The 23,098-nt window shown below is 38.3% G+C and overlaps 2 protein-coding genes and 1 non-coding gene across 3 annotated transcripts; all 3 read left to right on the forward strand.

The window, feature by feature from the left end:
- Nucleotides 1-470: 470 nt before the first annotated feature.
- LOC103440389 (uncharacterized) lies at nucleotides 471-6,669 on the forward strand. Its single transcript, XM_008379067.4, has 11 exons — nucleotides 471-1,031; nucleotides 1,415-1,462; nucleotides 1,597-1,752; nucleotides 1,869-1,915; nucleotides 2,314-2,470; nucleotides 2,624-2,685; nucleotides 3,290-3,479; nucleotides 4,041-4,130; nucleotides 4,700-4,842; nucleotides 4,932-5,058; nucleotides 5,285-6,669. Exons 1-11 carry the CDS (start codon nucleotides 558-560, stop codon nucleotides 6,374-6,376), a joined length of 2,586 nt encoding a protein of 861 aa, XP_008377289.1. The 5' UTR covers nucleotides 471-557; the 3' UTR covers nucleotides 6,377-6,669.
- Nucleotides 6,670-8,661: 1,992 nt separating this feature from the next.
- On the forward strand, nucleotides 8,662-8,874 carry LOC114819378 (small nucleolar RNA U3). Its single transcript, XR_003766434.1, has one exon. It is a non-coding gene; the product is annotated as a small nucleolar RNA U3 (small nucleolar RNA).
- Nucleotides 8,875-13,657: 4,783 nt separating this feature from the next.
- Nucleotides 13,658-16,366, forward strand: LOC103440390 (phenylcoumaran benzylic ether reductase Pyrc5). The gene is made up of 5 exons (XM_008379068.4): nucleotides 13,658-14,282; nucleotides 14,375-14,509; nucleotides 14,628-14,865; nucleotides 15,677-15,880; nucleotides 15,995-16,366. The coding sequence occupies exons 1-5, from the start codon at nucleotides 13,995-13,997 to the stop codon at nucleotides 16,159-16,161; spliced, it is 1,032 nt and encodes a 343-aa protein (XP_008377290.1). The 5' UTR covers nucleotides 13,658-13,994; the 3' UTR covers nucleotides 16,162-16,366.
- The last annotated feature ends 6,732 nt before the right edge of the window (nucleotides 16,367-23,098 follow it).

Here is a 23,098-nt window from a genome sequence, read left to right on the forward strand (position 1 = left end):
GATAAAATCCTCGTTCAAATCTAGGAGAATCCTAGAGGATATCTAGAAGTATATATTGCATCCTTTTAGGAGTTCTGAGTAATTGTGACGGACACCAACTCTAGATTGTAGGAACTCTAAGACTTATAGTATTTGATTGTGTCCATATCTAGATCAGATCGCGTGTATTGCAGAACAAGCATGGTCATCCCGTGGACTCGTGATAGTGGCACTGCTACTCCGTCTGATACAGTTTCACTTGAAGCTGGCGAGTCCAAGACCGGACTTCTGAGGTAACTGTATTCGGATCAGACTTACTCTAACTCTGAAATTATGATCTCATATTAATCTATCCGACTGAAATAATTAGTATAATTCAACGTGCCAAACGAGTTCTAATAAACTCAAAGTCATACAGACCCTGGCTTAAAAAAAAAAAAAAAAAAGTAAAAAAGGCTTAAGACCCCGACGCTGCGTTTTGCTTTTAATTTGGAGGGGTCCAATGTATAAAAGCCCTACCAAAACCCTAATCCAATTTCCACCACCTCTATCTCTGTGTATTGGACTCTTGAGCAGCCATGGGAAAGGTGAAGGGCAAGCACCGTTTGGACAAGTACTACAAACTAGCCAAAGAGCATGGCTACCGCTCCCGAGCTTCATGGAAGCTTGCCCAGCTCGACACCAAGCACCAATTCCTTCACTCTTCTCACGCCGTCCTCGACCTCTGCGCCGCGCCCGGCGGTTGGATGCAAGTCGCCGTGCAGCGCGTTCCCGTCGGCAGCCTCGTGGTCGGCGTCGACTTGGTCCCTATCGCCCCTGTCCGCGGCGCCTTCTCGATCCAACAGGACATCACCAAGCCAGAGTGCACGGCCAGGCTCAGAAAGCTGATGAAGGAGAATGGCTGTTCGGCTTTTGATTTGGTGCTTCATGATGGGTCGCCCAATGTCGGCGGCGCGTGGTCTTCGGAGGCCACTGCTCAGAATGCTTTGGTCGTTGATGCGGTGAAGTTGGCTACTCAGCTTTTGGCTCCCAAAGGAACATTTATTACTAAAGTATGTGTTGAATTTCATATTGGCAATTGGGTTTTTGTTGGTTTGTGTTGGATTTTTGGTATTCTGTGAGAAATGGGTTAATTCAAGTGAAAAGTTTAAACTTTGAGTTGTTAAGTTTCAAGTATTTTTCTACATTTAATATTTTGGTTTCATAATTGAAGTTCGTTTTTCGGTTCAGTTTATATTCTGAATGGGGCCGCAGTTGGAATTAATTTTACTTCAGTGTGAATGAAATTCCTGTTTTCAATTTGTTTTTGGAACTCAAGCATGTTAATATATCAAGAATTGAATTGTGGACGTCCTTAACCATATAAGTATTTTGTTTATGTGTTTCGATTAGTTTTGTTTAAGAAAGATGGGCGCTTATTATTGTTTTGTCGCAGATCTTCAGGTCGCAAGATTATAATGCTGTCTACTATTGTATGAAGGAGGTGATTTTCTAGTTCTTATTTATTGTAATCTTTAGATTGACGGACTAGTTGATCCTAGTATATAGATCACAAAACATATTTATTCCAAACCTCTGGATTGATTAACACGTCTGATCCTGGTATATAACCTGCAGTTATTTGAGAAGGTTGAACAGGATAAACCAGCAGCTAGTCGTAGCTCATCTGCGGAGACATATCTTTTGGGTTTTAAGTACAAGGCTCCTGCAAAGATTGATCCGCGTCTACTTGATGTGAAACATCTATTTAAGTCTGTAGAACCTCAGAAGAAGGTAACTCATATTAGATGAAACAGAATACCAGCTTTACATAAGTACAAAATTCTTTCCTTTCTTAAAAAAATTATTGTTTTAATGTATTTGTTTCTCCTTGTGACTCCTTGATATAGGTGGTAGATGTACTAAGAGGGACAAAGCAAAAAAGACACCGTGATGGGTAAACGTTCTTTCTAATTTTTTTTTTCTTTTATATCTTTACCTTGATTACCATAGTATGAGCTTCAGCATTGTAATTATCAAAAACTGGGTGATTGCATGTGTTTTTTTGCAGGATTTTATAGTCTTTTAAGTGGTAATTGTTTTTCCATATAAATTTCCAACAAGGGTAGGCAGTTTTTAACTGCAGAGTAACACAGATGGGTTAATGATTTTGTTCTATCCATCATTGACCTTGTTTGTTCAAACTTTTTTGAGTTCTTATGATTGCTATCTCGACCCGGTTCTCTTTATATTTTTGAGTTCCTGTGATTGCTATCTCAACCTGGTTCTCTTTATATTTTTGAGTTCCTGTGATTGCTATCTCATAAGTGTTGCCTGATTGTGTTCTAAATACAGGTATGAAGATGGAGACACAATTTTGAGAAAAGTGTCTTCTGCTGCTGCTTTCATTTGGTCTGATGTTCCTCTCGATATCCTTGGTTCTACTACTTCCATAAGCTTTGACGATGAGGCATCTTTGCCCATCAAGGGTCATGCTTTAACAACAGAAGAGGTAGTCATTTCTTGGTTTTTTTTTTTGTGTGCATGTTCTCTTCATATAGATTTTACTTTCCTCTACTAACTGAAAAAATGAGTTTTATCTGCCCCTTAAATACTTTGGAACCCTTGTAGTGTTCCAACCACTTTAACTATTATGGTTTGACAGGTTAAAACTCTGTGTGATGATCTGCGTGTTTTGGGGAAGCAAGATTTCAAGTACCTTTTGAAGTAAGAAATGCTGTTTCTTTTTTCTATAAAATGCTCTTTTAGATTTAAAGATTGTATTTTGTAGCTAGACCGTTAGATTCTTTCTGCCCTTTTTAATCTGTAAATCACGTCTCTCTGCTGTAACAGAATTTTTTTAGGAAAACTAACGAAAAGTCCTCAAAATTTTTATTTTTAATGAAAAATGACAAATAAAGGTGCAAGTGAATAGTACCTGGAAAGGTAAAAATGTCCTTTTTCGTTAAAAGTGAACAGTACCGGGAGTATTTCATTAAAACTCCCAATTTTTTTTCTCACGTTAGCTTTACAATTATTGAGGGAAGGTGGCTCTGCATTCTCTCTGCATTTTTTTTCTCTCGTTATCATTACAGTTATTGAGGGAAGTGTCACCAATTAATTGTTAACTGTAAGAGTTGGAATCACTGTGTCTGTTCTTTTATGGTCTATGATTCCTGATTAAAGTTTGGGTATCTTCATACTGTTTGAAGCAATTAATACCAATACCTTTATGAATTTGGAATGCATCTACTAGACATGCAGTACATTTCAGTCTAGGTTACTTGTTTCTTAATGCATACTAAGTTGTTATGACTGTATTGTCATTTAGGTGGCGGATGCAGATAAAAAAGGCCTTATCTCCGTCCCAGAAGGCTGATGCTTCTACTACAGATGTTGAAAAGGAGGAAAATGAGGAGGATGATGAAGACAAAATACTCAATGAAATGGAGGAGCTGACGTATGCTATGGAGCGCAAGAAGAAACGAACAAAGAAGCTTCTAGCAAAGAGACGAGCTCAAGTTTGTAGCTTATTGCTTTCTTTTTGCGATTATTTATGCATGATTACCTACTGTTATTGTTGAGTCATGAAACTGGTAGATGGTTAATGTACTGGGGGAATATACACCATATTTTGGAGATACGATGATAATTAATTAAATGAAGCCTGAGATTGTAAAGTTAAGACTTTCTAATAGGTTTTAAATCCATTAAGCAGTGCGATGGACTTGGAATCGCCACCTCTATTGTATGTTTGTATTCGCATTTTAGTTGGATTTGGTGCCTAAATAGGATTGCAAGGCTTGCCCCAGTTTGACCATACAGTGTTTACAAAGTTACTTATTGGAGAAGATAGTCTAACCTTTTCTATCAAATAAAAAGCTGAAAGTTTGACAGCTTCTCTTTTTATGTTCACAAATAGTTCGCCTTCTCTTTACCCTTTTTTGTAGTTCAACAAACTTATCCATGTAGAGTTAGATGTAAAGTTGTGATCTTTCCGGATAAGAACTATTGGTTATTTCTTTATTATGAATATCAATGTATGGCACATTGATCCTTTTCATTAAATCTGTATATTGCAGGACAAGGTACGGAAGGCAACAGGGATGCAAATAGATGCGCTACAAGATGGTTATACTGACAATGAGTTGTTTTCTCTCACTTCCATCAAGGTTTGCTTTCATTTCACAATCTACCTTGGCATGTTGATTTTTTTTTGTCTCGGGAATCAGATTTCTGATTGAGGAGCTTTTTTTCGAGCCTTGAAAGTTCATTTTGATGGGCCTGTGGGGAAGTTAGATTATATTTTTCAAGTCCTTGGTACAATATAAAGGCTTCTATTTCATAATTTTTCTTCTTTTCATGAGCCATTGGGACTTTAATATACTTGATTTATTTATTTGTTCTGAAACAGAAGAGCATGAAGCTATTATTTAAATATTTAAAAATGGTATTACTGTTCTCTATAATTTGGAAATACCCATATTTTTTATGTTTATAATTTTGCAATAGATGTTTCAAGCAGAACTAGTATGCTACTAGCTTACTATTAGTTGGCTTTTCTTTCTCCCATTGTCTGTTGACATTTGAAAGGATTTCATTTTTTTCTCATCAAAGATCAAAATCTTTCTTTTTGTTTTTATGTTCCTTAATTTTTTCTTGATGGAGATAGCAGGTTCTGACTTTACCAACTCTATGTATAAATATGAATGCATATCTTGACTGCATTCTCGTCCTTCAGGGTAAGAATGATCTGGTAGTGGTTGATTCCACTGAATATGATGGTGAGAATGGTGACCTTGGAGATACTGAAAATGAGGAAACCCATGAGAATACCCAAGAAACATCATCCAGTGATATGGACTCTGATGATGAGCGCAGAAGGTTATTCTTCTTGTACCTTATATTAGCATTAGATAAAAAAATAATTCTATCATCTGTATTAAATCACGTATTACCATTTATGATGGTAGATATGATGCACAAATGGAAGATCTTTTCGATAAGGCCTATGAACAGTACACCTCCAAAAAGGAGGGAAGTGCAAAGCAGCGGAAACGTTTAAAACAAGCACATTCTGAGGACGCTCAACTTTTGGAGGTATGAAGTTTTCATTATGCGTGGTGATATAAACAAAAACACTTTAGGTATGGTCTCATGCTGTGGGTCTGTAGGGGAGTAGTATTACATAAATCTCAATATCTTTCTGCAGAATTTTTTCTTTTTTTTTATAGGCATGAGCGCATGGATGATAAAAGTATTTATATCTACAGCACAATACTGCTTGTGCTCATAAATTTATTTATTTATTTATTTGGCCACTCAGGATGTTGATGGCAGTGATATAGTTCAGTCTGATTATGATTCAGACAAAGACCAGGGTATTCAGGAATCAAATCCTCTCTTGGAATCACTTGATGAGGGGGACGGACCTACCCAAGAGGAAATTACAAATAACTGGTTTAGTCAGGATATCTTTGCCGAAGCTGTAGAGCAGGGGGATTTGGATAACTCTGGTAGTGAAAATGAAATGCAGGTTGAAAAGCGGGAGAAACTTCCCGTGCTAGAAAAGACCAATGAAAAGACTGCAATTCAGAATGGTAAGGAAAAGACTGCAATTCAGAATGCTAAGAAAAATACTGGAGATGATGCTGCAGGGACCAAAGGCCATAAACTTCAAGCTTCAAAGGCTGACGATGATTTTGAGATTGTCCCTGCTCCGGGTACAGATTCAAGTGATGACTCATCATCGGATGAATCCGAGGATATGGATATAGATAAAAAAGCCGAGATACTGGCGTGTGCTAAGAAAATGCTGAGGAAAAAACCAAGGCAACAGATGCTTGATGATGCCTATAACAAGTACATGTTTGATGATGATGGCTTGCCCAGATGGTTTTTAGATGAGGAGAAGAGGCACCGTCAACCAATTAAACCTGTGACCAAAGAAGAGATTAATGCCATGAAAGCACAATTTAAAGAAATTGATGCCCGTCCTGCAAAGAAGGTGGCAGAGGCTAAAGCTCGAAAGAAGCGAGTTGCCTTTAGGAAGCTCGAGAAGGTTCGGAAGAAGGCAAACACAATATCTGACCAGCCAGACATCTCTGATCGTTCAAAGAGGAAGCAAATTGAACAAATGTATAAGAAGGCTGCGCCTAAAAGGCCTCAAAAGGAGTATGTGGTTGCAAAGAAGGGAGTTCAAGTCAGGGTTGGCAAGGGTAAAGTCCGTGTGGATAGACGGATGAAAAAGGATGCAAGGGGTAGTGGGCCGGGTAAAAGGCCTGGAAAAGGCAATTCGAAGAAAGGAAAAACTGCTGCCAAGGGTGAGAGAGGAGGCAAGGGTGCCGGAAAGGGTGACAGAGGCAAGGGCCCCGGAAAGGCTTCAGGAAAGCCAACAGGCAGGAAGGGTAGGAAGTGAGAAAATATGGGCAAGCACGACTGAGCTTCCGCGTAATAGCATGTTCGTTAGCTTGCACGATTGATTTTGTTTTTCTTCTGCTATCTCATTTTTGTTTATTGGAATAAGTTATAATTGTGAGTTATTTGTTGTAGCCATCGTGGTTAAAACCTTAATCCTTCAGCAACGGAACAGTCTTTTTGTAAAGTTATGAGGGTTTTTACTTGGGTTTCTGTAGTTTAAACATAAACAGTTGTCGGTTAGTTCCCTTGGTGACAAAGAAGTTGAAATTTTGCTACCGTTAGTTTGAACAATTTCACTTGTCCCTTAACTTGAACTTTGGAATTTTAGTGCCTGTTTGATATTCATCAGTTTTTAGTTTTCATAACTAGACTGCCGTTGGTCTTGGGTTCCAAGATCGGCCAATATGGCTGCGGATCTTCTGGCGTTGCGGCAAAGTAGGGAGGTATGTGATAATATTTGGGTCAACAGACCCCCATCCTCCCTTGTTCATGTTCTGTGTAATGATGGTCTCCCTTGTCCCCATTAATTTCTTCCTGGCAGTATGAGGAGTGATATTTTTAGCATTTGGTGCGATGTCGTCTTTACCTCTTTGTACTGCTTTTCCTTAGTTGTTGCTGCTTGCTTTTGCCTCGGGGTAGGCTTCTTTGTATCTTTAGCATCTTTGCCCGGTCGTTAGTTATTCCAGTTCGCCAAAATAAAAACCTAGACTCTAGTGTTAATGGTTTAGGCCTTCTTATCCAGTAATAGGCCTACCGCACCTTCACTCGCCGGAAATCAAGCCCAGGAGCAGACTCATTAGAATAAACGGAAGTTAGCTAGTAATTAGATCCATTGGAGTTTCCCGGAGCGGCGCGATATTCAATCCGAACATGGCACAAGACCGATCTGGATCTGTTAATGTTTGGGTCGATAGTTGCTGGCTCCTTGGTAGTACGCTTCAACCCCACCATCCATCCTCAATTTCTTTCCAGCTACTTTCTTTCTCAGAGCTCCCTAATATCAAGTAGCTAGCTCACACTGTAATGTCATATTTTTGTGGGTTTCAACATCAATCAATGGCGACTACAGCCCTCGACTGTTTATTTATTGGACTGTACGTTAGTAGTTGATTTTATTTTTTAACTTTTTATTTAACGATATATTTACACTAATGAGTGAGGTTATAAATTTAAATTTAATTGTAAGTAGTTGAGTTTTTATTTTATTTTTTCACTTTTTCTTTGTTTGATGCCATGTTTCGCCTTTTCTTGTGTGGGAGTACCCAGGGCACTTAAAATGTAATGGCTTACAAAATGATAAAGATACTAAGGATGACTTTTGGGTTATAGATTTGGTTTTGAAGGGCATGGTGGTTGTGGTTGAGGAAATAATTAATAGGATTTAGAAATAAAAATAACAAATAAAATTGGAGTATGATTCTGTCCTCTGTTTTTTTTTCCTTCCCTTCCCTCCCCTCATATTTGAACAATCACGGTTAAACCACGTCAACATCTTATATTAATTTTTTATAAAACGAGAAATATAAAATAGAGAATGTGAGAGAAGGGGAAGGAAGGGGATGGAAAAAGGAAGGGAGAGAATCCTAGTCCAATAAAATTTCCCTATATTCTCTAGTTAAAAGTTCAATAGGAGATGCTAGCAATCTTCTGAGTCGAACTTTCTTATTTTACTTTTTAGGTTATCGTTTTAATCTTCCAATTTCGTTTGATGATTAATTTTTTTTAATTGCTAGGTTATATTTTATAGATCAACTTTGAAAAAGTTCAATCAAATAAGAAATTCTTCAAGCATTCAATTAACATTTTAAAATTTCAGTTTTGAGTGAGAAATTTGATTAAATCTATTTTATTGAAAAATTGTTATACAACTAAACAATTTCAGGTTTAGTAATTTTTTGCACAAATGATCTTTAAGGGCGGCCTAAAAATCAAATGAGAATGTCCAAATAAGATGAGAACTAGAGCTGAAAAGTAGAACTAGAATGTTTAAATAAAAAGGTTGCTAGTATTCTCTTAACATTAATTAAGCATACGTCCAACTTGTTTATCTTTTAACCCAAAAACGTATCCCCAATTAACTCACACAGGTTTTTCTGTATAAATTTTAGAGATAGTAGTTTCGGCTCCCAAATCTATTGAAAACTAAAGGAACAAAAAACAGAAGAGAGAAGAGGAGCGAGAGCGCTCTTAGCTGTTAAAACGAAACATCTCATTTCTTGTCCCACATCGACCGTTTCCAGATTACTAAAGCTGCTTATATGCCTAAACAATGACCAACTGTTCACGACCTTACTTGAACAGGATCTGTTCTATAGGATCGTACCTCTGTATCCTTGATTTCTAAGGAGACAGGAACTCAAACCTGGTTGATGAATCAGGACCGTGTGATCAGAGCGTGATTAACAATCGGATTGTCTCTGGATCATCTTGACTGTAGAGGATCGTTCTCAGCCAGTCTTCTCTGGCTGGGGTGGTCACTCGGTTGTCTGACAGGCTATAAATCTCTCCCCTTTTTTCATATTTTTGCGTCTTTTATTTTAGGGTTTGGATGAGCTCCCATCTTTTTATTGGTAGGGAATGAAACACTGAAGTTTATGATAAAATTAGTAAAGAAAAAATAAATCTATCGTTTATCAAAAAAATGATAAACACTAACTCTTTTTATTGGTAGGGAATGAAACACTAACTCTATCGTTTATAAAAAAAAAAAAAAAAAATGATTAAAATGAATCTATAAGAATACCTTCATTTAAAATTTCTTATTACATTTCTAGAATCAAAATCATCAATCACATTTTCAAAATCAAGCTTTGCAACATATCATTCTTAGTGCACAAGATTTGCCAATTCATTTGGCGTGTCATATATGCCATATTTAACCTAAAATAATTTTTCAATAACTTCAGTCGAATTATCTTTTATTTCAGTTTCTTGTTTTCTGAAAGAAATGAAACTAGGTTAAGAACTTAAAGATACTTGAAGTGAGATTGAGAGAGGTGTAATATATAATTAAATGTTTTTTGTTCGATCAAACATATATTCCATTTGGACCCGTATTGACACGCCCTGATCCCGATGTCCGGGGGACATTGGGATGGCCACGTGCTGGCTGACACTTGAGGGTAACGCAAGCCATTTTATGAATGCATATGCTGAGAACATGTAAAACATGCATATAATTCCATTGGAATTACTAATATAATAAAATAATATTCAACTGCCAACAATGAATCTAATGATAATGCATGACATGTTTAGAGCATACAACTAATCTAGAGTACAAGCGAAAGATAAAATAGAGAAGAACTATTACAATGACGTCAAAGCAGAAGAGATGACACGATATCACTAGTAAGGGAAAGCCTTGTAGTTCGGGTCATAATCCTCGTTCCTATATTCTGAGGGGGCGCAAAACAAACATGAGTAGACCAAGTTGATATACATAACAATAAAACAGTTATTCAACATACTAACCCAAAAAGTTTTATGAAAACTCATAGCATAATAAGTAATAGGTTTTTTCGGAAACCCTAGCATGCCATAAAACCTTTCATGAAACATATCTCGTATATAGTGTGCTAACTAGTGGTATCGGTATTAGTATTTCTCGGCCCGAAGCCATCACCATATATCTCTTGCCAGTCATATATCTCCCTCAACTATATATTTCCCTCAGCCATATATCTCCCTTGCCCGTAGGCAAAATAGTGACCACTAGATACACACAAAATCATTGAATATAGTCTTTCCAAACATAGGTACATATATCTCAAAACATCTTCATAGCATATTGTCATCCATCATATATACTACAAAGAACATCATTTCGATAAAATATGGTATTCCAAAATATTCTCAGTAAGCATAATATCTCATAAAATGTTTCATAAAACGTAGTCATTAAAACATGCTTTTCATGTATGCATTTCTACTAATAAAACATGCATTTTGGAAGGAGTCCACTAAAAAATACTCTGTCGTCGAAGAGCCGTATGAAATAGGAATGACGGAATCGCCGCTAATAATTGCACCTAAGCACATAAAGGGTACAATTAACAAAACTATACTCAAACGATTGAATTTCCGAAAACGGACGTCATAAATGGATTTAGGATGTTGAAAAACATAAAAAAGGACCTCGGGTACGGTCACATGCCACCCTACGCGCCAACACTTGAGGGTGACGCAAGCCTTTTTATGAATGCAAATGCTGAGAACATGTAAAACATGCGTATAATTCTGTTGGAAATACTAATATAATAAAATAATATTCAACTGCCAACAATGAATCTAATGATAATACATGACATGTTCAGAGCATACAACTAATCTATTTTACAAGCGGAAGATAAAATAGAGAAGAGCTATTACAATGATGTCAAAGCAGAAGAGATGACACGATATCATTGGTAGGGGAAAGCCTCGTAGTTCGTGTCGTAATCCTCATTCCTATGTCTTGAGGGGGCGCAAAACAAACATGAGTGGACCAAGTTGATATACATAATAATAAAATAGTTATTCAACATACTAACCCTCAAAGTTTAGCATACTAAGTAATAGGTTTTCCAAAAACCCTAGCATGCCATAAAACCTTTCATGAAACATATCTCGTATATAGTGTGCTAACTAGTGGTATTGGTATCAGTATTTCTCGCCCCAAAGCTATCAACATATATCCCCCTCAACCAATATCTCCCTCAACCATATATCTCCCTCGCCCATAGGCAAAACAGTGACCACTAGATATGCACAAAATCATTGAACATAGTCTTTCCAAACATAGGTACATATATCTCGAAACATCGTCATAGCATATAGTCATCCATCATATATACTACAAAGAAGTGTGTAAAAGCATGTTCATAAATAGTATATAGTCTCCATCATATATACTACAAGGACCATCATTTTGATAAAATATGGTATTCCAAAATATTCTTAGTAAACATAATATCTCATAAAACATAGTCATTAAAACATGCTTTTCATGTATGCATTCTACTAATAAAACAAGCATTTTGGAAGGGGTCAACACACAAATACTTCGTCGTCGAAGAGCCGTATGAAATAGGAATGACGGAATCGCTGCTAATAATTGCACCTAAGCACATAAAGGGTACAATAAACAAAACTATACTCAAACAATTGAATTTCGAAAAACGAACATCATAAATGGATTCAGGATGTCGAAAAGCATAAAAAGGGACCTTGGTTACGGTCATATGCCGCCTTACGCACCCTCACACCCGGCCACACGTGTCACCAGAAAATTCAACGACACCATTGTGGACGCAGCATGTGTGCTCCATGTGCCAACAACGGTGACCCTTCACGCGCAAGTCCACGCGCCTTCATGCACGACCTGATGTTCCTAGGTTCTCTTGGTTGGGTCGGATTGGGCTTAGGCTTATGTTCAGCAACCTCGGCTTTTCCATTGCGCTTGGGCTTAAAGGCCTGGCCCAAGTTCTATACGGCCCTAAAGGCCTTGGTTTGAAAGGGTTTGGGTTTTCAAATTGGCTGGGCTTGAAGGGTTGGCCCAAACTGAAAGTGTTTTGGGTTTTTATAAAAAATAAAAATAAACTAAAAGGATTTTGGGTTGGGTTTAAATGGCTAACGGGCCAAAGGTATGGGTCCTAAACAGGCCCAAAGGGCCTAGTTTATTGAGCTTGGGTCATTCGACCCATTTCTCATCAAGAACGAAGGCTAGAGCCGCCCGAGCTCCGATCGATGACGATCTACTCCTTAACCTACAATCTACCAAATAAAAAGACGATAGAGATGAGAGGGAGTAAATTGTTACCTTTAATATATCGTAGAAAGGCCGGAGGTGGCCAGATTTTGTTTGAAGGTCTCGGGGGTCGCCGTGGTTTCTCTGTGCTTCGCCGTGCTTCACAGAGATGAAGGAAGAAGAGATAATCCAGTCGACGAAGTTGGGGGTGTTGTCGTCGTCGGGGTGGTGGGTTCGATGGTGGAGTGGGTAGCTCAGGGAGGGAGAGTGTGAGAAAGATTCAAGAGAGAGAGAGAGAGAGCTGAGAGAGTGAGAGATTTGAGAGAGAGAGACAGAGAGAGATCGAGGAGAAGAGAGAGGGTAAGGGTGAGTGCTTGTCACGTGGCAAGCAGAGAGAGGAGGAGAAGTTTAGAAAATCTAAAAAGAGGATTTTGATTTGGTAGAGGATAAGGGACCAAATTGCATCTCCAATAAAACTTTAGGGGAAAAAAATGAAATTACAATAATTTTGGGGTGGGGTTTAACACGTACACCATACAAGATTTGGATCCTTAAAGAAAAACAACACAATGTTGAGCTCTAAAATATTTCTTTTATAGTTCCTAATAATATTATTTAAATTTCTTGGAAATTTGGAAAAATAATAATAATAATTTTTGGGAAATTTGGAAAAATAACCAAAATGTGGACCCCATATAGAATTATAGCCATCCTTTTAATTTTATTATAATTAGAACAAAAAATTGGTATAAAAATACAATTATACCCTTTTAACAATGAGGGAAGCAATTACGCCCACCATTGCAAAGATTAGAGCTGTAACCACAAAACTCGTTTTGGTGTTATTTGATTCCAACACATTTTCTTCTGGAAATCAACTCCGCAAATAGTTGATCTACAAAATGCACAATCTTGTTGCTATAAATCTTGTTACAGATTAGTTCCCAATTTGATTTTAACGTGTACTTAAATCTAATTTGATCTTCAACAAAGAGAAATGCAAGAGGGAAAGAAAGGGGGAGAGCTTACTACTTAGTGGTTACCTTGAATAAATGATATGATTGTCTTCGAAATACAAATTGTAACGTTGTGTGAGGCTCCAACGTTTGGGTTTTGCTGGGATGGGAAGAAGATGACAAAGATTGGGATTTTTGAAAAATTTAGAAAAGTAACTGTTAATATTAGATGGAAAAATAAACAAGAGCTTAATAAAACTTCTCATCAGAAATTGGCTGAGCTTTTGAGCTTTTTGAGAGGGTTGGAATTGTCTAGGTTGCTGAAGTGAGGCTTTGAATTTTTTTGGATTTGTTTTGTAAAAAGTTTTAATCATAAGGGTGTATTAGTACTTTTATATTAGATTTTGGTTATTTTTCCAAATTTCCCAAAAATTTTAGGCCCTTGTGATTCGAGGCCCTAGGCGGTCCCACCCTTCCTCAGAGACGGTCCGTAAATGTGTTGTCAACTCAACTCCCTAGAAAAGGACTCTTAACCAAGATGGGAAAACTTCAAAAGTAAATCCTTCCAAGAAAGAAAGGGATAATCAAAGAAAAGAGTAAGGTATGAAAGAAATAGTAAAGTCTATGAACAAAAGATTACTTTCTTGTCTTGTGACTTTCCTGTTTTGAGTACAATTACGATTCGTTTCTTGAACTTATAATATGCAGAGAAACGTTGAATCCCAGAGAAAACTAGATTCCAAGGCATTTCGACCGGAGTAGTGGCAATGCCTATCGATCCGGTTGAAGGAAGATGCATGCATCGTGGTGTTATTTATTTCCCATGCTTTATATCTATATATACGTACACAGGACCTTTATTTTTGGATAAGAAGTTGTAAAAGTTGATTTCTCACTCACACTGAAAAGCAAAGACACTTTGATCATTGTCAATGGACTTCTCAGCTATCCACTTATTCCTCATCTCCCTAGGAACCCTCTCACTCGCCTTCTTTCTCAAACTCATCCCATTCCGATTCCCCCCAATCCCATTCCGGATGGCATCCAAGTCCAAAATCCTCTTCATTGGTGGCACCGGCTACATTGGAAAGTTCATTGTCGAGGCTAGCGCCAAGGCCGGCCACTCCACCTACGTTCTGGTCCGAGAAACTACCCTCTCCAACCCGGCAAAGTCCAAAGTCATCGAGAACTTCAAGGCTCTGGGCGTCAACTTCGTCCTGGTTTGTATTAATATCATTTTCTAGCCTTTTAACCCGATTAGCCAATTGGGTTTTGCTTGATTTGTTCTTTTTTTTTTTAATATAATTTGCAGGGTGATCTGTACAATCACGAGAGCTTGGTGAAGGCGATCAAGCAAGTCGACGTGGTGATCTCGACGGTGGGGCACGCGCAGTTGGCTGATCAGGGCAAGATCATTGCTGCCATTAAAAAAGCAGGCAATGTTAAGGTGAAACTTCTGAATTTTTTTGGGTTACTCTGTTTTTTGTAATTTTTTTTTGTTTTTGTTTTTGTTTTTTTTGTTTTTTTCTGTAAATTGCGATTGTGATGTATGAATTGGATTGCAGAGATTTTTCCCCTCGGAGTTTGGAAATGACGTCGACCGAGTTCACGCTGTTGAGCCTGCCAAATCGGCGTTTGAGACCAAGGCCAAGATTCGCAGAGCTGTGGAGGCTGAGGGGATTCCTTACACCTATGTGTCCTCCAACTTCTTTGCTGGTTACTTCTTACCTACTTTGAACCAGCCCGGAGCTTCTTCCCCTCCTAGGGACAAAGTCGTCATTTTGGGCGATGGAAACCCCAAAGGTAAAAACCTATCTTGCACAACACGGACACAAATATGAGGACATGCGACACGGTGACATAACCATACGAAAAATCTCAATAAAAAAAGTGATTAAAATATAATAAATATTACATATATTAAAAATAATTCTTCGAATTCATAATATAACAAAATGCTCATGCTAAATGCTAAATGCTTCACATAGGATGCAGAACAAAGATATGACTGAAGTTAGGTTGAGGTTGGAGACTCTTTTAGATTTTAATTTCCATATTTCCAAAGTTGCCCCAAAATGTTTTTTAAATTTTCAAAAAGGCCCAAGCCATGTCTGATCTTGTTCAAGCTGTGTCTTGACCGTGTCCAAGTCGTTGACTGCATCCGAGTCATGTCTGGGGCGTGTCGGGTTGTCGGAGTGTACACTTCAGGGTTTTGGTGTCTATGCAACCTAAGGTAAAACCTAAAACTAAACCTTGGGTTTTGAACAGATGTATTTTCTGGGGTTTCATTTTATTTCAATTTACTGCACAAAACCCACTTTGGCTTTTGGTAACTTGTTCAGCAATGAGTAATTGCTATACATATGTTGGTTAGGCTAGTAGGTCAGGACTCTATGCACGCCATTCTTGCACATAAATTTGATGTGTGCATGCCTTTTTTGGAACAAAATTTGATTTCTCCTCTGCGTAGAGTAGTATTTAAAGGATTACTTTGTCAAAAGAAAAAAAAATTTGAGTAGTAGTTATGGGGTTGAATTTCTTTGGGTTGCTGCATAAAGCCCACATTTGCGTTTTCGAAAATGTAATGGGGGGTTTCGTTTTATTTGATTTGAAGCAATTTTCAACAAGGAAGACGACATTGGGACGTACACAATTAGGGCAGTGGATGACCCAAGAACCTTGAACAAAGTCCTCTACATCAGGCCCCCTGCCAACACCATCTCATTCAATGAGCTTGTCTCTCTGTGGGAGAAGAAGATTGGCAAAACCCTCGAGAGAATCTATGTCCCGGAGGAGCAGCTGCTCAAGAACATCCAAGGTTAGTGGCAATCAATGTCATTCTGGGAACAACTGATTTGAATTTTCTTGCTTGTTTCAAACATTTTGAGATAAATTTAAAATTGTTTGGTTTATTTTTGTGTTCTTTTTGCAGAGGCAGTTGTGCCGCTCAATGTGATACTATCAATTGGCCACTCAGTTTTTGTGAAGGGAGACCACACTAACTTTGAGATCGAGCCCTCATTTGGCGTGGAAGCCACAGCCCTTTACCCTGATGTCAAATACACCACCGTCGAGGAGTACCTCAACCAGTTTGTCTGAGATTTGAAAGGGTGTTGGTGGTTTTATACGAGTGAAACTGACTACCCTTGCAAATAATTAGTAGGTAGTTTGGTGATTAATGTATCTCAGGTTGTGTGGAAATAACTGGCATATTGGGACAGTTGATTTCCCTTTGTGTCATCTTGTTTGTTGATGAACTCTCTGTGCTACCTTTTGTTAAATGATGGAAAAGACGGGTTGTATATTTCTTCCCTCCTGATTCTGGTTTTAGAGTTAGCTAGGGTTCCAACTTCTTGTACCTTATTTAGCTACCGACATTGAATATGGTCGTACGTGGAGACACATAACACATCTATCTCTTTTCCGTTGGAAAGCTCTTCAATACACAATATTAAGGCATGTTAGATCATCCATAATGGGGGATACATAATGCCTTGAAATGGGCATTTCATAAATCAGAATGAAAATTATCCAGTTTTGACGGAAGATGTAAATAATAATGTGATCTCAAAGGATGTAAATAATAGAGAGCCTTGCGTAGAGCAGGAGGCTCTCTCTTTTTTTAGTTTCTTGTATTCCGAAAGAATTGAAACTAGGTTAAGAACTTAAAGATACTTGAAGGGTGATTGAGAATGAGAGAATGTTGTTTGCACGCTAGGTTTGGGAAAGAGAGAGGTGTAATGTATAATTAAATGTTTTTTGTTCGATCAAATGTATATTCCGTTTGGACCCGTACACTATACTAGAATTGAATCCTTATAAATAAAAAGAACACAATATTGAGCTCTAAAATGTTTCTTTTATAGTTCCTAATAATATTATTTACATTTCTTATCTTTTCCGTAATAAAAAAAATTTAGCTAGTGCCCCCTTTCATTCGAGGCCCTAGGTGGTCGAACTTCCCACCATTGCTTAGAAACGGCCCTGCAAATGTGTTGTCAACTCTCAAGAAAAGGACTCGTCCAAGCTGGGAAACCTTTAAAAGTAAAGCCTTCCAAGAGAGAAAGGGATAATCAAAGAAAACAACGGATGAAAGAAATGGTAAAGTCTATGAACAAAATATTATTATTTTGTCTTATGACTTTCCTGCTTTTAGTACAATTACGATTTGTTTCTTGAACTCATAATATACAAAGAAAAGTTGAATCCTAAAGAAAAAAAAAGGGAGAAAACCAGATTCCAAGGCATTTCGACCGGAGTAGCAGTAATGCCTATCGATCCGGTTTAAGGAAGATACATGCATTGTGGTATTTTTGTGAATCTTAATCCTCTCTCTATCAGCTTCTTGTTATTTCCCGTGCTTTATAGCTTTATATACATACATATGACATTTATTTTTGGATAAGAAGTTGCAAAAAAAGTTGATTTCAGGCAACTTTTCTACTACTACTCTTTGAAATTGAACTAATGGATTTGTATGAGGTTTGACGAAGATTGTTCTTGAAAGAAACAAAATAAATCAATTGAGGAAGATTGTTCTTAAAAGAACAAAATAAATCAAAGCACAGTGTAAATTTTGATGATTCCTCCTTATAGAGCTAATGCAGATTTTCTTATGAAGGTGAGATAGCAACTCCGTCTACTTAGTACTCTTATTTGTCAGGTTTTTTGGTATGACTGACCACCCCTAGATTCAAATCATATACTCGTGTTGAAAGAAGTACAGGGTTCAAGTTGCATCTGCAACTCTCCACTTTGCATCCTTCTCTTTAATTCTAGGTTTTATGTTTTCCTAGTAACTTGTAACTAGGATCAATCAATCAATCTATCTTGTAACTTGCAACTAGGGCTAGCTGTTTTATCTGTTGTTTCCTTCAGTGGCATGTTACCTTAGTTTGTCCAATGGCTTTTAGCTTTGCTCAGTCTCTCTATAAGAGCCCTCACTTGTAAATCAAACATACGATGAAATACACAAAACAAAGTTTAATCCAGAATTCAATATGGTATCAGAGCAGGAACCTTAATTGGCCTGCTTCTGATTGATCCACCTTTGTTGTTCTTTCTTCTGATTATTTAAAATCATGGCAGAAGAAAATCCTTTTAGTTTAGAGGCTACTAGTTCCTCTACTTCATCTCCCAACTTAATTCATGGTAAGATCAATCCAAACCAAAGGTTGTGCTTAGTTCTATTGAATGAATTCAACTACCTTCCTTGGTCTCAAGCTGTGACTTTTGCCCTAGGAGAAGGTCAAAGTTAGGATACATCAATGGTAAGATTGAACCTCCTACATCTACCTCTCCCATGTATGATGCATGGCTGTGTGATGATCAGCTAATTATGTCTTAGGTTCTCAACTCCATGGAGCCCAAGTTATATGAGCTTTTTAGTTGCTCAGAATTTTCACATCTTCTTTGTGAAGCTATCAAAGAGATGTATGGAAGCCAAAACAACGTTGCTTGCGTTTTCCAGCTCAAAAAGAGCCTTGTTAGTCTGAAGCAAGGTGATCAAACCTTTGTTCAACACCTTGGAAGCTTGAAGACCATGTGGAATGAACTCGATTTGTATCGTCCACATACTAGTGATTCTGTTGTGCTCTTGAGGAGAGTTAATGAAGACAAGGTTTTTCAACTCCTAGCTAGTTTGGGATCTGAATATGAAGACCTTTGCAGCCATTTCCTAATGACTCCTGAGCTTTCTTCTTTTGTGAGTGTGTGCCATGCTGTCCAATGAGAAGAAACTCCCAGGAAAGTGATGAGTGTTGATATCAAGCCTAACTCAGAGGCTAAAGTTTTCTCTGTCAACCACAAGCCAACTGGAGACAAACAACAGTTAAAGGGAAAAAAAATCAGAATGGTGAGAATGAAAGTGCACCTATTGCAATGGAGGTGGTCATGTGAGGGAGAAGTGCTAGATCTTGCACCCATAACTGAGACCGAAGTTTGAAAAAGCAAACAAGTTCTTGAGAGATGCCAAGGGTCATTTCAATAGTCACTCACAAGCTCACACACCCAAAGCATATCATGCAGCCATCACATCAATTGATGGACTGGTAAACTTCACCTCAAATCCAGTTACCTTAATTAATGAGTTTGTTTCTTATATCCAAAGGAAGAAAGGGAGCACTAAGAGTGAAGACAAAGCAACTGAGAATCCCACAGCTTTACTTGGCAAGTTTGCTAGTTTCTACCGCAAGGACATATCCCAGGTATAATAAGTGTTCTCTCAACAGTTCTTAATGTAAAAACTTTCCATGATTTTTGGATTATAGACGCATGTGCCACTGACTATATGACCAACAAGTCATCTAGCTTGCATGTGTCTATAGCCAATGGTAAGGGGGAGCGTGTCTTAGGCAAAGGGAAAATCAGTTTAATGGGTGATAAGGTGAAGTCAACTGCATTTTTTGTTCCTTCCTTCCTTTTTTAACTTCTATCTATTGGAAGAATCACAAATACCCTAGATTGCCTTGAAATTTTCTCCCCTCATAATGTTGTCTTTTAGGATGGAATCACTAAGAGGAAGATTGGTGAAGGGATCTACTTGAATGGTTTGTACTATCAGTCAAAGGATTTTAGTGTTGTCAAAGAGTCCTTTGCCAGTTTAAGCATCCCACAAGAACACCAACTTTCGCATCAATGTCTAGCTCACCCTTCATAACCAGTGTTGTCTTTTTTGTTTCCAAATATTTGTAAGGATTCACATGATTGTAAAACATGTCAACTCTCAAAATCTACTAGGCTTCCTTTTGTAACATCCAAGTCTAGAACTAGCAAATTATTTGAAATAGTTCATTCTGATGTATGGGGTCCTTCTAGGATTGAATCATTTGAGGGATATAGGTACTATGTTACCTTTTGATGATTACTCTAGGTTTACATGGTTGTACCTTTTGAAGTTTAAGAGTGAAGTGTTTGATGCAATTAACAATTTTCACAAGCTAGTTACAAATCATTTCTCTACTAAAATACATACATTACAATCAGACAATGGCATTGAGTATACATCCAATATCATGTTAAATTATGTAAGCACACATGGCATTATGCACCAAACTAGTTGTGCAGGTACACCAAAACAAAATGGTGTAGCCGAGATGAAGAATCGGGATTTATTGGAGAAAACTAGGTCTCTAATGTTCCAAATGAATGTGCCTAAAAGGTTTTGATCTCAAGGAATTCTTGCAGCCACCTACATTATTAACAAATTGCCAAGTAGTGTGTTGAATTCTAGGTCTTCATATGAAGTCACAAAAGAAAGAACTGTTGATCTCTCCCATCTTAAGATATTTGGATGCACTTGTTTTGTTCATATTCGAGTTGCACACCGAGACAAATTGAAACCTTGAGCAACCAAGTGTGTACTCATGGGTTATTCTAGCTCTCAGAAGGGTTACAAGTGTTATAATCCAAGCACTCGCAAGATAATTGTATCCAAAGATGTGAGATTTGATGAGTTCACTCCTTATTTCTGCAAAAATCCAGAGGCTATTTCTCAAAGGGAGACCTTATCGGAACTGTTCCCTTTACCTACTTTAGCTGAAGTGCATGAGTGCAGTACTTCATTGCTATCCAATGATCCCACTAATGAAAGTGAAATCAGTAATGATGCTTCTGAATCTGTTCCAACTCAAGATCAAAGTCAAGAAGTTATGCAACCTAGTCCAAGGAGAAATCCTACCAGAGATCGACATCATCTTTCTAGATTCCAATAGCATGTGACTTACATTTCAAGACACCCTATTTCCAAAGCTGTCACTTATCAAAACTTGTCTCAATCTCATGCCTCATTTCTCAGTCAGTTGTCAACTGAAAGTGAGCCAAAAAGTTCCCAAGAAACAAGAGACAAACATTTGTGGCAGCAAGCTATAAGTGAAGAACTCAAGGCTTTAGATGACAACCAAACTTGGAGTGTTGTCAAGCTTCCAAAAGGAAAACAAGTTGTGGGAAACCGATGGATATACAAGACCAAATTTCACTCTAATGGTTCGATTGAGAGGCACAAAGCTAGACTAGTAGCTAAGGGATTCACTCAAACTTATGGCATTGAATACAAGGAGACCTTTACTCTAGTTGCTAAGATGAACACTGTGAGAGTTCTTATTTCTATGACAGTTAACCATGAGTGGCTATTGTTCCAAATGGATGTGAATAATGCATTTCTTCAAGGTGAACTTGAAAAAGAGGTGTATATGAAATTAACACCTGGTCACTTCCAAAAAAATGAACCTAATGTGGTTTGCAAGTTCCATAAAGCCACATAGGGACTCAAACAATCCGCTTAAGCATGGTACTCCAAATTGAGCTCAGTATTTGAAGTAGGGGTGGGCAAACAGGTATAGGAACCGCGGGTCGGGCCGGGTAATGCTGGTACGGGCTGGGTACGGGCAGGGTCCTAATTTTTAAAAAGTAAAACGGGGTGGGCCGGGCCAGGTCTTTGAAGTTTTAGGTTCAGGCCAGTTCCATAAGTGTAGAAAAACGGGTACCCGGACCGGCCCGTTTGTAACATTTTTCCATTCCTCTCCTATTTTTTGGCACCTTCTCGAAGACTCTCCTCTCTTCCTCAGTTCTCCCTTTCGGATCTGTGATTCTCAGTCTCCTCCCTTTCAATCTCTCTCTCTCTCTCTATCCGCGAACCTCCTTCTTCTGCTTCTTCAAGTTCTTAATCCCAGCTAGGTTTTCCACAGCTTTAAGACCACAATCTCTCTCTCTCTCTCTCTCTCCCTGAGCTTATCCTCACCAACTTGTTCACAAATAAAGGGATCTCCACTCTCAAAAGCTTATAGCTTAAAAAAAAAGCCTCCGCTGCAACCTGCCAGAACCATAAAGCTGCAATGCATAATCCTGATTCTTGATAAATATGTTTCCGGTTCCACTCTTTATAATATTAAGGTCCAGGTGCTAATACATTATCCTGATTGATTTGTTATTCATTGGAGTGAAGTTCAGAACTTCCAGTGCCCTCGCAACATCCTGAGGACCACTATGGTTGACGTAACCATAGCCAGAGATCGGAGAGTGCTAAAGTCCCTGCAGACCATCACCGACACAACTTGACTGACCTGGTTGAACAGATCGTACAACTGCGAGTCGGTAACATTCTGGTCAAGATCCCCAACTGTGTGGCAGTTGACGACGTTAGGGTTATCGACATCGCGGAAGATTTCGATCTCGCGGCAAATTTGGCTACGCACGGCTCAGGCTCGAAGAAGTTGATGAGCTGCGGCGGAATAGGACCGGGTAATTGGTTGGAGGAAAGGCTGAGGACAACGATGTTGACGAGGTACTGGAGGTCGGAGGGGATGGACCGATGAGGAAGTTGGAGGAAAGCTTGCTCAATCTGTGCCCCAAAAGGAAAAGAAAAAAAAGGAGGACCCATGTACCCAGCGCAAACCGGCCCGTTTCAAACAGGTCAGGTTAGGTCCGGTTCCAAATTATGAAATTTCATTACCCGGCCTGGCTCGGCCCATTTCTTTTAAACCCGGGTCCAGTCCGGTCCCTTCAAAATTAGGCCCAGCCCGGCCCTTGCCCAGCCCTAATTTGAAGCGGTAGGTTTCAAAAGAAGTCATGTTGACTCATCTTTGTTTGTTCGAATTGGTATAGTTGGCAAGCTTGTAGTGCTCATATATGTTGATGATTTGATCATTACAAGAGACAATATTGATGAACTAAATGCCCTCAAGGAATCTCTTCATAAAAATTTTCCATAATAGATTTGGGAGTCCTCAAATACTTCATTGGGATTGAAATGGCAACCTCTAGTAAAGGCTTGTTCTTAAACCAAAGAAAATATGTTCTTGATCTTTTTGAAAAAGCCAACAAGGATGATTCAAAACCTGCTCACACTCCTCTTATCAGCAAGCTCAAGTTGGAGATTGAAGGTGAACCTCTCATTGATCTAAGCACATATCAAATATTGGTGGGAAAATTAATCTATCTAACTATAACAAGGCCAAACATAGCCTATGCTGTGAACCTCATTAGTCAGTTCATGCACTCTCCAACCTCATTTCACTAGGAAATTGTCAAAAGAATACTA

Source organism: Malus domestica, chromosome 10, assembly GCF_042453785.1.
Source record: "Malus domestica chromosome 10, GDT2T_hap1".
Classification (NCBI taxonomy): Eukaryota; Viridiplantae; Streptophyta; class Magnoliopsida; order Rosales; family Rosaceae; genus Malus; species Malus domestica.